This window comes from Bombina bombina, chromosome 7, assembly GCF_027579735.1.
Source record: "Bombina bombina isolate aBomBom1 chromosome 7, aBomBom1.pri, whole genome shotgun sequence".
NCBI lineage: Eukaryota > Metazoa > Chordata > Amphibia > Anura > Bombinatoridae > Bombina > Bombina bombina.
This window is the reverse complement of record NC_069505.1, coordinates 207,119,607-207,136,678: the sequence shown is the minus strand read 5'-3', so window position 1 is coordinate 207,136,678 and position 17,072 is coordinate 207,119,607. Positions and strand designations below refer to the sequence as shown.

At 38.7% G+C, this 17,072-nt stretch overlaps 1 protein-coding gene across 1 annotated transcript in view; it reads left to right on the top strand.

Annotated features, from left to right (window-relative positions):
* Window positions 1-17,072, top strand: part of CTR9 (CTR9 homolog, Paf1/RNA polymerase II complex component) — an 87,389-nt gene that overhangs the window by 20,232 nt on the left and 50,085 nt on the right. The window contains 7 exon segments of the mRNA XM_053689335.1: window positions 6,786-6,810; window positions 6,813-6,968; window positions 9,204-9,256; window positions 9,258-9,293; window positions 12,024-12,110; window positions 12,112-12,210; window positions 13,554-13,641. Coding sequence (XP_053545310.1) covers window positions 6,786-6,810; window positions 6,813-6,968; window positions 9,204-9,256; window positions 9,258-9,293; window positions 12,024-12,110; window positions 12,112-12,210; window positions 13,554-13,641 — 544 coding nt within the window.

The window sequence follows — 17,072 nt, the reverse complement described above, 5'->3', positions numbered from 1 at the left end:
TTCCAAGAAGCATTGGATTGTTACTGCTTGGAAGAAGAAGGGGAAGGCTTTCCTCTGAAGTTACGAAAGGACCGAAAATTACTCCGACGTCCTTTAGGCCTATTCTTCTTATCTTGAGGTAGAAGAGACCCTTTTCCACCCGTAAAATCAGATATCATTTCTGCCAAACCGTGTCCAAACAAGGTTTTGCCCTTGTAAGGAATAGCCAGAAGCTTGACTTTAGAGGAAACGTCCACAGACCAGGATTTCAACCATAACGCCCTGCGGGCTAGGACAGCAAAACTAGAAGTTTTAGCTCCTAGTCTAACAACTGTAAAATGGCATCTGCAATAAAGGAATTGGCCAATTTAAGAGCTTTAATCCTATCTTGAATTTCATCCAAGGAAGTCTACTTGAAGAGAATCAGACAAGGCGTCAAACCAATAAGATTCAAGGAATAGAAGGAGATGTGAGAAGCACACGAGCAGCAGCAGATTAAAACTTTTATTGGCAATTCCAAAAAAAAGGACAAAAAACAACAAAGTAAGGGGTATATTCCCCAGGTAAAAAGCAGAGACAAAAGAAAACTTAGCTGGAGCTGATAACGGCTTACCGCGTTTCGCTTAGGCCGAAACGCGTAAGCCGTTTGTTATCAGCTTCCAGCTAAGTTTTCTTTTTTTTGGAATTGCCAATAAAAGTTTTAATCTGCTGCTGCTCGTGTGCTTCTCACATCTCCTTCTATTCCTTGAATCTTATTGGTTTGACGCCTTGTCTGATTCTCTTCAAGTAGACTTCCTTGGATGAAATTCAAGATAGGATTAAAGCTCTTAAATTGGCCAATTCCTTTATTGCAGATGCCATTTTACAGGTTGTTAGACTAGGAGCTAAAACTTCTAGTTTTGCTGTCCTAGCCCGCAGGGCGTTATGGTTGAAATCCTGGTCTGTGGACGTTTCCTCTAAAGTCAAGCTTCTGGCTATTCCTTACAAGGGCAAAACCTTGTTTGGACACGGTTTGGCAGAAATGATATCTGATTTTACGGGTGGAAAAGGGTCTCTTCTACCTCAAGATAAGAAGAATAGGCCTAAAGGACGTCGGAGTAATTTTCTTTCCTTTCGTAACTTCAGAGGAAAGCCTTCCCCTTCTTCCAAGCAGGAACAATCCAAGTCTTCTTGGAAACCCAATCAGTCTTGGAACAAGGGGGAAACAATCAAAGAAACCTGCAGTTGATTCCAAATCAGCATGAAGGGTTTGCCCCCGATCCGGGATCGAATCAGGTGGGGGGCAGACTTTCTCAGTTCTCTCAAACCTGGATACGAGATGTCCCAGATCCCTGAACTGTGGACATAGTATCCCAGGGTTACAAATTAGAATTCAACACTTTTTTCCTCCCAGATGCAGATTTCATCTCTCAAGATTATCTGCAGACCAGATAAAGAGAGAGGTGTTCTTGAAATGTATACAACATCTTTCCTCCCTGGGAGTGATAGTTCCAGTGCATTAACAGGGTCTCGGTTTCTACTCCAACCTATTTGTGGTTCCCAAAAAAGAGGGAACGTTCCGTCCCATTTTAGACTTGAAGTGTCTAAACAAGTTTCTCAAAGTTCCATCTTTCAAGATGGAGACTATACGCTCCATTCTTCCTTTAGTTCAAGAGGGTCAGTTCATGACAACCATAGACCTAAAGGATGCGTATCTTCATGTTCCTATTTACAGGGACCATCACAGATTCCTGAGATTTGCCTTTCTGGACAAACATTTCCAGTAAGTGGCCCTTCTATTTGGTCTAGCCACGACTCCCAGAATTTTTTCAAAGGTTCTGGGGGCTCTTTTGGCAGTGATCCATTCTCGTGGAATTGCTGTGGCACCCTACCTGGACGACATATTGGTTCAGGCCGCCATCTTTTCAACAAGCAAAATCTCACACAGTTTTTTTATTATTATCGGTCTGATGGTGGCTTCCAAGGACATCATTCCTTTTGCTTGATTTCATTTGAGAGCTGTCCATTTGTGCATGCTCAGACAATGGAATGGCGACCATGTGGATCTATCTCAGAGAATAGTTAGGTCAGTTGTCAAGGGGACTCTCTCCCGTGGTGGATTTCTCAGGAACATCTTTCTCAGGGCACATGCTTTCTGAGACCTTCCTGGGTGATTGTGTCCACGGACGTCAGCCTGCTGGGCTGGGGAGCAGTCTGGAACTCGCTAAAAGCTCAGGGCCTTTGGACTCGGGAGGAGTCTGCTCTTCCATCAACATCTTGGAATGGAGGGCGTTTTACAATGCTCTATTGGCTTGGCTTCAGTTGTCCTCAGCCCAGTTTATCAGGTTCCAGTCAGACAACATAACCTCTGTGGCTTACATCAATCACCATGAAGGAGGTTACTTGGATTCTTCAGTGGGCAGAGACCCACAATTGCTGTCTATCTGCCATCTACATTCCAGGAGTAGACAACTGGGAAGCGGATTTTCTGAGCAGACAGACTTTTCATCCCGGGGAGTGGGAACTCCATCCGGAGGTGTTTTCCAGCTTAGTCCTCAAATCGGGAATGCCGGAGTTAGATCTGATGGCGTTCCGTCAGAACGCCAAGCTTCCAAGGTACGGTTCAAGGTCGAGATCCGCAGTCCGTTCTGATAGATGCTCTGTCGGTTCCTTGGGTTTTCAGGTTGAAATACCTGTTTCCTCCGTTTGCTCTCCTTCCACGAGTCATTGCTCGTATCAAACAGGAGAGGGCGTCTGTGATTCTAATAGCCCCTGCATGGCCTTGCAGGATCTGGTTTGCAGACCTAGTGGAGATTTCATCTCTCCCATCTTAGACACTACCTCTGATGAAGGACCTCCTGATTCAGGGTCCCTTCCTTCATCCAAATCTCATTTCTCTGAAGCTGACTGCTTGGAGATTGAACGCTTAATTCCGTCTGTGTGGTTTTTCGGAGTCGGTCATTGAGACCATGATTCAGGCTTGCAAGCCTGTTACTAGAAAGATTTACCATAAGATTTGGCGTAAATATCTTTATTGGTGTGAATCCAAGGGCTACTATTGGAGTAGAATTAAAATTCATAGAATTTTATCTTTTCTTCAGGAAGGCCTGGAAAAGGGATTGTCAGTCAGTATCCTTAAGGGTCAAATTTCTGCTTTATCAGTTTTACTACATAAACGTTTGGCGCATGTGCCAGATGTGCAATTTTTTGTCAAAATCAGGCCTGTCTTTAAAGGGACAGTCTAGGCCAAAATAACTTTCATGATTCAGATAAAGCATGTAATTTTAAACAGTTTTCCAATTTACTTTTATCACCAATTTTGCTTTGTTCTCTTGGTATTCTTAGTTGAAAGCTTAACCTAGGAGGTTCATATGCTAATTTCTTAGACCTTGAAGCCCACCTCTTTCAGATTGCATTTTAAGTTTTTCACCACTAGAGGGTGTTAGTTTACATATTTCATATAGATAACACTGTGCTCGTGCACGTGAAGTAATCTGGGAGCAGGCACTGATTGGCTAGACTGCAAGTCTGTCAAAAGAACTGAAAAAAGGGGCAGTTTGCAGAGGCTTAGATACAAGATAATCACAGAGGTTAAAAGTATATTATTATAACTGTTGGTTATGCAAAACCGGGAAATGGGTAATAAAGGGATTATCTATCTTTTAAAAACAATAGCAATTCTGGTGTGGACTGTCCCTTTAAGTCTGTTGTTCCTCCTCGGAGCCTAAACCCTTGTTCCTAAAGTTTTACAGCTGGCTCTGTTTGAGCCATTGCATTCCATAGACATTAAGTTGTTATCTTGCAATAACTGTTAACACCTAGGTGTCCAACTGTAGGGGGCGCTATAATATGGCGATTTGTGTGTTAGGCATATATAGAGTACAGGATGTGTGGATCTATCAAGTATAAACAATCTGTAAGTGTGGTACAATACAGTTGAATACCCGGTGTGGTCACAGAGTGTATTGTATGTTTATGTATATTGATTATACAGGTCAAACAGGCGACTATGATCATCAGTCATAGATCACTCCCAAAGTGTATAAAGAACTTAGCTGAGTCTTTATAAGGTGTTGTAAGACAAAGTCCAATTATCCAGGAATGTCCTTGTACTTTCAGTAGTTAAGGTGACTCATCTGTATATGGCAATCCAAATGTGGCTCTAATGGAAATCAGTTGAACAATGGTGAGCAGCTCCTGTCATAGATAAACAGCAAAAAAAACGGAATCTGTGAAAGGATCACAAAGAAAGAGGGCGCCTCTTAGTGCAACACTGCGAGATTGATAAAATAGCAAATCTTGTGATAAAATAATACTCACAAACGAAGCAGCACCAATGTGCTAATTAACACAGGCTGGGGGAATCACAGTGACCCAGCTACAATGATCCTGCAACAGGATGATGGGATCCAGGATATCCAAGCAATGAGGTGGAAAGGATAGGCTCAGGGCTTCCATAAACTACAGCGTATTTATTAAAATGAATAATAAAAACAGATGGGTGTATAGACTTCACCCAAAATATAAAAACAAATGTTGAGATAGATCGCAAACGCGTTTCTCAGCCCAACTGGCTGTTTTCCTTCTTCCAAAGAAACGTTTGTTACCCCAATTTGAATCTTGTACGTGCTCTTAAATTCTACTTACAGACGACTAAGGATTTTCGCCAGTCCTCTGCCCTCTTTGTCTGTCTGTTTTCTCTGGGAAACGTAAAGGTACAGAAAGCTACTGCTACTACTTTCTTTTTGGTTACAAAGTATAATTTGTTTGGCTTATGAGAATGCTGGACAGCTGCTTCCTGAGTGAATTACGGCTCATATCCCCAAGAATGTTTCCTCTTCTTGGGCTTTCAAAAATGAAGTTCTGTGGAACAATTTGCAAGGCTGCAAGCTTGGTCTTCTCTACATAATTTTTTCAAAATTTTACAAATTTGATACTTTTGCCTCGGCTGACGCTTCTTTTGGGGAGAAAGGTTCTTCAAGCGGTGGTGCCTTTGTTTTGGACTGCCTGTCTTGTCCCTCCCCTATTTGTCCGTGTCCTCTAGCTTGGGTATTGGTTCTCAACAACAGTAATTACTCAAGCCGTGGACTCACTATATCTTAGGAAAGAAAAAACAAAATTTATGCTTACCTGATAAATGTAATACCTTTTAAGATATGGAGTCCACGACCCCACCCTTTATTTTAAGACCGTTGTTCTTTTGACTATAACCTCAGGCACCTCTTCACCTTGTGTTGCTCCTTTTTCTCCATCTCACTTTGGTCGAATGACTGGGGGTTGTGGGTAGGGTGTGATACTTAGCAGTTTAACTGTGGTGCTCTTTGCCTCCTCCTGCTGGGCCAGGAGTGATATTCCCAACAGTAATTACTCAAGCCGTGGACTCGTCATATCTGGAAAGAAATACATTTATCAGGTAAGCATACATTTAGTTTTTCTTTAAAATATGAATATAAATTTGGATTTTTGAATTCCGGATTTGTGCCTGTTATAAATGTTGACTTTAGCAGCAAATAAGAACCAAAAGGCTCATCAAGTCTTGTCAGTATGTCCTCCCGAGGTGTAAGTTTAATTCTTAGTATATCTTTATGCATATCATACATTCTCTTACAGTCTTGTTCTTGCCAGTTTTATTAGAGGATTATTCCATAAATCAACCAGAAAATGATTCTACAATTTACTACCATCCATAATGACAGTGTTCTGGTGCTGACTCTCTTTGGTAAAAAAAAGTGATTTAGCTGTTCAATTTTTTTTATATATGTTTAGGTTAAACACATTTTCTAACAATAATGGTAATAGGTATTTGGTCAGCATTAGTTTTTTTTTCATGGTTTCTTTTCTTTGTTGCAGAATGCCCCCTCTCTGCCTATGGCAAGCCCACGCGTATCCTTCAGGAGAAAGTCCAGGCAGATTCCCCTCCCGAGATCCCTTAATAATGTTGGATCACTTCATTTTTCGCTTGGGAAATCTTTGGAGAGGCAAAGGTGCAATTGAATGATCTATTCACAGCACACATTAGCTGAGATTTATATGCCTATATGAGATTTTTTTTCAATATTTAAAGAGTGCAAAAGAAGCAATGAAAGTATATTGCAAATTTTAGTTTTTACAAATATTACAATCCCAAAGTGTTTCAATGAACAATAAAGCAAATGCATTTTATAAGAAAGTGTTATTCCCCTGCTTCTGGTAGTCATGGATGCCGCCATGTTGAAAACTATCTTCACTGCATTCCTTGCTGATGTGTCTGCACATGTGCGCCCATAATAAAAGGGACGTGCATTAAATGTATTTAGATGTTTACTGTTCCTTTAACGTACACAATTTTAGGCTATTCTGCATTTTAACAACCACCATCTTGACTGAAACGTAAAGAAATCTTCCTATTTTTTACACCCTTAATTATAGCAAAGAATGTGTTTTATATGTAATATTGTCCATTGTATAAAACATAACATGTTCCCCTTGAATGCCAGCATCTGGGTAAGAAAAGCTTCTGCCCATGCAGTGGCTAAGTATTTGAGTTGACCTGTATGTAATATAGAATTAACACCCCAACTCAGTGTTTTCATATGAAACGTATAAAGAGAGAAGCTTACCAGATCATTTGTTATCTAATACAAGTTTGCAGGCTTCAGAAGCTGCAAAACTAGCCCCAGCGAATAAGCATTAGTTGTTAACGATAGAGGACATAAAACAGTTTACTTAAAATATATAGTTGCTATCACAGTGAAAAGATACACTGTAGCTTATAAAAATGTGATGTCTGTTATGATATAAGTGAGATTGCTAAAAAAAATTAATATATATTTATTTTTTAACCACAGAAATATTTCTTGGCCTCATTAGACCGAGCAAGGCTGAAGGTGAACATGACGAGCATTACTACAACGCCATCTCAGTTACTACCACTTATAACCTTGCACGGCTCTATGAGTCTCTCTGTGAATACCATGAATCTGAGAGGCTCTACAAGAAAATTCTGAGAGAGCATCCCAACTATGTGGATTGTAAGTCGCTTATGCTCCCTGGTTTGCTCTACACAACACACACACCACACACATATATATATATATATATATATATATATATATCACCATTTTATGAAATATTATTATGAATACCCTTTTTCAAAAATGTATATTTGTTGAACTCTGTGTCACTTCACTGTCACTTAGGTAGAAGGTTTAGGTAGAAGGTCTCTGCGACAGGCAAACTGTGTCGCACGTGGTGTATGGAGCCTTCGGGTTGAGGTCAGAGAACACTTGCTAGAAGAGCTATGGCTGCCAGTATGAAAGCCTAAGTCTTACTCATGTTTCCCATGTTTGCAAGGACACAACTGGCTAGTGGGGTATATAATGCACATTTATTAGCGAGTGTATATATATATACAAGGCTCATTAGGGTGGGGGTTTATGCAGGTAGGGGTGTTGCAGGAATGCGTCAGTCACAATCCCTAACATTTAGCTACCTGGAGATTATTTTTACAGGATCCAGAATCCATGGTGCCTGGCTGTTATAGTGAATACGACCAACGGGTGTTTGTTCATGGGGCCAAGCTTCAATGAAGTGACAGAGACCCTTTGGTGCATCCCATATTGCATCAAATTTAATCTAGATATATTTAGGTATATTACACAGTGCAGGATGTCTTAGCAAAATACATTTATTAATACCAACATGGCTCCACAGTCTCCGGTCCGACTGAAGCCAGATAATTGCGCTTTCCTTATCATTTTTAGCAGGTTTCTTTTAAACGTAATCCATTATTTCATTTGTAAATCTCTACTCTCTCTAGTAATGGTTTATTTAAATTTGTTTATATGCTTCAGTCCAGCAGTAAATTCCTGCCATTTTTCAGTGTAGTGTAAACGTTGACTGGAGATAAAGAAAAGATATTTGTGTACACAGAGTTTTTTTTAACTGGAAATAATTGATTAGCTTCAAACTGTTATTCAGCATCAATGATGCATTTTAAACAAGACATTCAAGTGACAGCTAAAAAAGAAAGCAGAAAACCTAACTATCTTTTTAGGTTCATTAGAAAAATATTTAATTGACTTTCAGGTTGGAAAAAAAAAATGTATTTCAGTGAAGGTGTACATGCTTGAAAAATTAAAGGGACGTAGTTTTCCCATTGACCTATATACCAGCAATATTTTTGCCTTGTTGCCAGGTTAACCAGTCTCATTTTTCCATATTCTCACTGAAATGTTCATAGGTGTGTATTGTGGGCTCCTTTTACAATACAGTGCAATAATGTCAGTGTGTTAAAGGAACATGAAACCCAAAACTTGTCTTTCACGATTAGAACATGCAATTTTTAAACGACTTTCCAGTTTACTTCTAGTATCAAATTTGTTTCATTTTCTTGGTATCTTTTTATGAAGGAGCAGCAATGCACTACTAGTTTCTAACTGAACAAATGGCTGAGCCAATGACAATCGGTGTTTGCTGCTCCTGAGATTACCTAGATAAATCTTTCAGCAAAGGATAAAAAGAGAATGAAGCAAATTAAATAGAAGTAACTTGAAAAGTTTAATAAAGGGCAATTTTATCAGCACTCAAACTGATAAATGTATAGTTGCTGACACTGATGCCAGTTTTGATGATGTGACAATGTGAACGATACAGTGACAATACAGCAGCAATGCAGAGTAACATCAGTGTAGCATATATCTATCCACTATAAACTTATATAAAATAAATATATATATTTATATAGATAAATTCTCAGTAGGTCAGTTTCTTATGTTTACCAGTAACTCGCCCCTTTTGAACACCATTGTCCAATTCTTTCTTCCCAGCAATTAAATATTTTCTAATGATAAAATACTATTGCTCAAGTTATGTCAGTTTATACATTAGAACATGCATATTAGTCTCAGGCATTTCTATAATGGGTGGGAAACAGCGATTTGAACATTTAAAAATAAATATTTGTGGTAAAAAATGTTTGTTGAAGTTGTAAAAGTATATTGTAATTAATAGGAAAATTCAAGTTGGTGCTTTTACATAGACAAATTGCTTACTGTCTTGATAAAGGACACCACTCAGAGCTGTGTTGTTGGAAATATCTTCACTAAAACTAAATAAATGTAAAATATATTTCTCTTTTTTTTTTTTTTTTTTAAATACCGTCTAACATGCAACAAAGAAAAAAATGTTCTTTTAAGTGAGTTCTTGGCAAAGATGCCCCTTATTCACCCAAGTGTATTTGTTACAAGAATATTTATTCTTTTTAGGTTATTTGCGTCTAGGAGCCATGGCAAGAGACAAAGGAAATTTCTATGAAGCCTACTGATTGGTTTAAGGAAGCTCTACAGATTAATCAGGTAAAAGATTATCGCTGTCTTTTAATAATAAATATAATATTTTTTTTTCTTTCATGATTCAGATAATAAAGCATGCAGTTTTTAGCAACTTTCTCATTTACTCCTATCCATTTTTCTTCATTCTCTTGCTATCTTTAAAGGAATTTAAAGTTTAGGAGCCAGCCCATTTTATGTTCAGCACCCTGGATAGCACTTGCTTATTGGTGGCTACATTTAGCAAACTAATAAGTAAGCATAACCCAGGTTCTCTTTTTAAATAAGGATAGCAAGAGAACGAAGAAAAATTAATAGGAGTAAATTAGGAAAGTTGCTTAAAATTGCATGCTCTACCTGACTCATTAAGGCCACCTTATCTGAATGCATTTTGACAGTTTTTCACAGCTAGAGGGCATTGGTTCATGTGTGCCACAGATAACATTGTGCTAACACACAAGGAGTTACCTAGGTGCCAACACTGATTGGCTAAAATACAAGTCTTTCAAATTAACTAAAATAAGGGGGCAGTCTGCAGAGGATTAGATACAAGGTAATCACAGAGGTAAAAAGTATATTAATATAACAGTGTTGGTTATGCAAAACTGGGGAATAGCTGATTAAGGGATTATCTATCTTTGTAAACAATGCAAATTCTGGAGTGGACTGTCCCTTCAAGTAAAGTTCCCAGACAGAGGATTTATAATTTGCTGGTTAGAAGCTACACAAATTGTCATTAGTGTAGGTGCAGATACTTATTTCCACATGTAGGAAAATGTTTTTTTTTGGGGGGGGGGGGTTGGGTTACAGTCCCTACCCATATTCCGTTAAATTCTCTCTCTATTCTTCAGGGAGTTGCCATCCAATGCCAAAAAGTAGGGCATAGTATCTCTGAAAGTGTATTCCGTTAAACTTATCTCTCTACCCTTCGGTAGTAATGTTATCAGGGATGACGGGAGTGACTGGCGATGGTAAAGGGTTGTGGGGATTAAAGAATGAGACTCAAAGCTTGATAGACCTCATCAATAATAGGATATGCGTCAACCAGTGCAGGTCCCCTAGCTGTCTCTCTTGAAGTATATAGTGTTCCAATTGTACCCATTACTTTTCTGATACATTTCTACACCAGTCTACCACTCTCTGGAGAACCACCACCATTTCTATACTTCAGTATACAGCGGACCCCCAGGTGTCCGCTCAGTTTGGGGTTATATAGAGTAGGTTTAGCCACTCTAGGATGTGTCCCATTCCATATATATTTATTTAATAGGTTTTGGATATTGGGGTTATAGTAGGGAAATGTGTTTGCTTAGAACAATAAATGCAATTTATTATTTATTTATTTTTTAAATATCAATTTGGTATTGTGCTTAGGGTTGCATACACCTGCATATTTGCTTAAAAGTAAAGAACTTCACACTATGGGGGCATCTTCATGGAAGAATGGGAAATTACAGCTGTCTGTAATTGACACAACTTAGGTATCTGATGCCACCCACTTAGTGACTGCACTATTTGTCTTTTGCAACGAAGCAGTCACCAAACCTATTTCAATTTTTTTTTATTTTTTTTTTAACTTGTTAAAGAATCCTTTGCAGAAGTATTCTCTTGTTTCCAAGTCCCAGGAAAAGGAGGGAGAGATTCCATTAGATGTTATGTCCTTATTTGTAATAGGAAATCATTCTCATTTGTAAAAGAGAATGATCACTTAAACACATTGCAGAATAAAATATGTGAAAAGGTTAAAACATAACTATTATTAAATACTAAAAATGGGACAAAAACTTAAAATTAAAGGGAATTATAATTTGAAGCATTTAACTTCTTGTGCGTGGTTAAATCATACTATTATGCCTTTGAATTAGATATGCACAAGAATATAGATGATACTCGCAAGTTAAATCTCAATATGTGAGAAGGGATAAGATGTACCCTATTATTTGTGACAAAATACCCCTAGTTCCACTATTATGTGATTATCCATGCAGTACAAGAAATGACTCATCAAGGTAAAGGCATAAATGGGCAACTGAAATACATCCCCAGGGTGAAACGCGTAAGAGGGGTAGCAGAGCTTGTGGGAGCTCTTTTAAATCAAGGGGAATTATCATCATTGAGTACCTCATCTTGCTATATTTACTAGCTTTATTAATATAATTTTTGGAAGTTGCAATCAGCGGCTGCCTCAGTATGAATATAAACTTGTGATTAGCCTATTTGGGTTAACAAATAAAAGTTAACATAACTGCCACAAACTGTATTTATTATCACCTAGTATAATCACACCCTATCTGCTTCACACAGCTTAATATTAGTGTATCACTCTCTGTAACGATCAGTGGTCTGGCTTCATATTGTAAGAGAGCACGATCAGTACTCCCTTATGTGACGGCAGATGCCTTCTGCCAGCACTGACCGCAACAGTCGCCTCTATGTTAGTTGTACGTACTACGTCAACACAGTGCATTGAGCAAAGTACTGTGTGACAGTACCTACGTCCAAATGGAGCAAGGAGATAAAATTGTATGTCCCTGAACTACAAATCCAATGCAAATTTTGCTAAGAAAAAGACACAATGTTTTTTAAAAATATATAATTTTTAAATATTTTGCAATGTTGTAATTAATTTCTGATTATACTAATAACTACTCAAAAAATGTTTTGTGCCCTTTGGGCAGTGATTGTGATTATGCAGGAGCAATGCCTATATTAATCTAAAATGTTATAATCTGGTCTTTTTTCATTGCTGAGTTATAGGATCATCCTGATGCCTGGTCCTTGATTGGGAACCTGCACTTGGCAAAACAGGAATGGGGACCAGGGCAAAAGAAATTTGAGCGCATTTTTAAAGCAGCCATCCACGCAGAATGACACCTACTCCATGTTGGCACTTGGCAATGTGTGGCTGCAGACTCTGCACCAGCCCACCAGGGACAGGGAGAAGGTAAACACCTTGTGAAAACAATTACATCTTTTTATGTATCTGTTTTTGTTCCACTTGTTCATAAAATACAAAGTGTGTGTGTATATGTATATATGTATGTGTGTGTGTGTGTGTGTATATATATATATATATATATATATATATATATATGTGTGTGTGTATATATATATATATATATATATGTGTGTGTGTATATATATATATATATATATATATATATACACACACACACACACACACACACATATATATATATATATATATATATATATATATATATATATATATATATAATGTGTGTGTGTATATATATATATATATATATATATATATATATATATATATATATATATATATATATATATATATATAATGTGTGTGTGTATATTAAGGACTATGTAGGTCCGAAACGTCGCTTTTTTAAGGTTGTGTTATCCAAATAAAGAGAATTTTTCACCTTTAAAGAAAAAGTTTGTCTGTGGTGCTGTCACACTTTGTGCATGGACTGTATACACTGGGGTTTTTGCTTTATTTATTTATATATATATATATATATATATATATATATATATATATTTATATATATATATATATATATATATATATATATATATATATATATATATATATATATATATATATATATATATATATATTAATTTGCATGAAGAGAGAGGCACTCTACCAGCTCATCAGCTAGTTCTCTGGCAATTTACCACCCTGAAGCAGCCTTTAGACCAGTGTGCTTTTCACAGAGGAAGACTTTCCTGAAGTATATTAGTCTGGTCCAGCCCCGAAATACCAAGCAATTCTCCTCTGAACAAGGAACATATGACAACCCCTAGACGATCGTTTAAGCCTTCTATGGGCCTCGTCAGTGAGGTGCAGCCACATTCCTCTAAACCACGTCTGGTTTCCCCCATCACCCTTAGGGAGACCTCCTCAAAGTCGTATTAATTTCCATACGAAAAGAGAAGCGCTCTACCAGGAATGAACAACAGCTCATCAGCTAGATCTATGGCGATTTGCCACCCAGGAGCAGCCTCTTTAAAAGAGAGAGACACACTCTGACTCTACATTTATCTTTTGGTACTTTAGGAGTTGGTATTTAAAATACGACACTTTTTTTTTCCCACCAATAGAACTGTGGAAGGTGAACATATCGCCCCGTGTACACAACTCACCCCTTAAGGACAGATTGCCTAAACAATCATTTCCTATTAGTATCAATATGCTAAAAATCTTTTTTAATTTCTGTTGTTTCAGAAGTATTAAATAGCAAATGTTTTTTGTTACCAGATTTCTGGAAGGTTGTAATTCCCATTGTTTGTTTTTTCCTACAGGAAAAGCGTCACCAGGACAGAGCACTGGCGATTTATAAGCAGGTCCTGAGAAATGACGCAAAGAATCTCTTTGCAGCAAATGGCATAGGTAATTATTTCACAAAACTCTTGTGAGCCAAATGCAGCTGTAAGCTCTTGAAAATTATTAAGTATGTGAGAAATAAATACGTGTTCTGCTTATTAGTTAAAGGGACACTCAAGTCAAAAATAAACTCTCATGATTCAGATAGAGCAGCAATTTTAAACAACTTTCCAATTTACTTCCATTAACAAAATGTGCACCGTCTTTTTATATTTACATTTATTTTAGGTACCAGCTCCTACTGAGCATGTGCAAGAATACACAGAATATACGTTTGCTATTGCATTGTCTTTTTAGCATGCATTCTTTTATTATGCAAATCTATTGTATTTACTGGTCTTTTAATGCATCTCTCTTTACTAGAGAGCTCAGATTTGTGTGAGAATCTAAAATGAGATGCATCGCTGCGCTGTTAGCATTGCATGACTGCAGGGTTTTTTTTTCTTCTATGAGGTACGACGAGTCCACGGATTCATCCTTTACTTGTGGGATATTATCCTCCTGCTAACAGGAAGTGGCAAAGAGCACCACAGCAGAGCTGTCTATATAGCTCCTCCCTTAGCTCCACCCCCCAGTCATTCTCTTTGCCTACTCTAAGTACTAGGAAGGGTAAAGTGAAAGAGGTGATAAAATATTCGTTTTTAATTTCTTCAAGCAAGAGTTTTTTGTTTTAAATGGTACCGGTGTGTACTATTTACTCTCAGGCAGCAGATGGATTAAGACTTCTGCCTGGAGGATGATGATCTTAGCATTTGTAACTAAGATCCAGTGCTGTTCAGGAAAACTTCAGTGTGAGGAACGTTTTCATGCTATATAGCAGTGAGGTATGTTCAGTCATTTTTTCTGGAGAGACACTGTATTTCAGAAAGGCTGACAGTATCCCCATGAGGGTTAAGGGTAAGCAGTTAATCCTAAGAGCTATAGAAAGGCATTACTAAGCTTGCATAAGGGGCTAATTACAAAAATGGTTGACACAGAGTTTTGAATGTTTGTGGGCAAACATTTTATGAACTGGGAGTGCTGTTAACGTTTTGTGGGCAACTTTGTTGAGGGTACACTTGGCTTATTTTTTTAGGTCTCAGAACCCACATGGCTAGTTTAAAACCGCTCTGGTGCGGTTCTTTGAGGCTGTAGAGACATCGAGTGAGATGGGCGAGGCCTATTTTCGCGCCTCAGATGCGCAGTTGTTTTCACTCAGCAAGCTCCAACTCCTGAGGGCCCTTGTGAATGTTTTGGGCCAAATCGAAGCTTTAACCCCATATGTACTATCCCTGAGGGCAGGTAGGCGCCACAGCAGGGCTGTGGCAAGGTGCTGAGGGTGTTTTTTTCCGGATTTAGGCCTGATTTCAATCCGGTTTGTACATTAAGGGGCTAAATGTTAAATTTCCTTGTGGGGCAAACTTAACTACACATATTGAGTCTGCTTGCAAAAATTTGAAAAATTTGGTGCATTTTAAAGCAGTTTTGCAGAACGTGTATGCTTTTTTTCTCTTAAAGGCGCAGTACCATTTTTTTAAGATTGTTATTTTTTTTTCACTAAATAAAGTGTTTCCATGCTTGTTTGTAGTCATTACTAGCCTGTTCAACATGTCTGACATTGAATAAAGTCATTGTTCAATATGTTTAGAAGCCATTGTGGAACCCCCACTTAGAATGTGTCCCTCATGCACTGAAAGGTCAATAAATTGCAAAGAACATATTTTGGCTACTAAAAGTATGTCGCAGGATGATTCTCAGTCAGAAGGGAATCGGGTTATGCCATCTAATTCTCCCCAAGTGTCACAACCATTAATGCCCGCACAAGTGATGCCAAGTACTTCTAGTGCGTCTAATTCTTTCACCCTGCAATATATGGCCGCAGTTATGAATACTACCCTCACAGAGGTTTTATCTAAGCTGCCTGGGTTGCAGGGAAAGCGCAGTAGGTCTCGTGTGAGAACAAATGCTGAGCCCTCTGATGCTTTATTAGCCATGTCCGAGGTACCCTCACAATGTTCTGAGTTGGGGGTGAGGGATTTGCTGTCTGAGGGAGAGATTTCTGATTCAGGAAAGATGTTCCCTCAGACAGACTCGGATATGACGGCTAATACATTTAAACTAGAACACCTCCGTTTATTGCTCAGGGAGGTTTTAGCGACTCTGGATGATTGTGACCCTATTGTAGTTCCAGAGAAATTGTGTAAAATGGACAGATTTCTAGAGGTTCCTACCTACACTGATGTTTTTCCGGTCCCTAAGAGGATTTCGGACATTGTTACTAAGGAGTAGGATAGACCAGGTATTCCGTTCGCTCCCCCTCCTACTTTTAAGAAAATGTTTCCCATATCAGACACCATGCGGGACTCGTGGCAGACGGTCCCTAAGGTGGAGGGAGCTATTTCTACCCTGGCTAAGCGTAAAACTATACCTATTGAGGACCTATTTGTGCTTTCAAAGATCCTATGGATAAAAAATTAGAGGGTCTCCTAAAGAAAATATTTGTTCATCAAAATCTAAGCTTTTAGCCATCCCTTTCAAGGGTAAGACCCTATTCGGGCCTGAACTGAAAGAGATCATTTCAGACATCACTGGAGGGAAAGGCCATGCCCTTCCTCAGGATAAGATGAATAAGATGAGGACCAAACAAAATGATTTTCGTTCCTTTCGAAACTTCAAAGGTGGTCCCTCTACCTCTTCCCCTGCTGCAAATCAAGAGGGGAATTTTGCTCAATCCAAGTCAGTCTGGAGACCTAACCAGACGTGGAACAAGGGTAAACAGGCCAAGGAGCCTGCTGCTGCCATCAAGACAGCATGAAGGGGGTAGCCCCCGATCCGGGACCGGATCTAGTAGGGGGCAGACTTTCTCTCTTTGCTCAGACTTGGGCAAGAGATGGAAATCGTAACCCAGGGGTATCTTCTAGATTTCAAAGATTATCCTCCAAGGGGGTGATTCCATCTTTCTCAATTGTCTGTAAACCAGACAAAAAGAGAGGCGTTCTTACGCTGTGTAGAAGACCTATATACCATGGGAGTGATCTGCCCAGTTCCGAAAACAGAACAGGGGCAGGGGTTTTACTCCAATCTGTTTGTGGTTCCCAAAAAAGAGGGAACCTTCAGACCAATTTTAGATCTCACGATCCTAAACAAATTCCAAAGTCCCATCTTTCAAGATGGAGACCATTCAGACTATTTTACCAATGATCCAGGAGGGTCAATATATGACCGCCGTGGACTTAAAGGATACGTATCTACACATCCCTATCCACAAAGATCATCACCAGTTCCTCAGGTTCGCCTTTCTGGACAAGCATTACCAGTTTGTGGCTCTTCCCTTCGGGTTGGCCACAGCTCCCAGAATTTTCACAAGAGTTCCATTCCTGGGAACTCTGATAGATTCAGTGGACATGAAAATTTTTCTGACGGAGGTCAGGAAATCAAAGATTTTAACCATCTGCCGA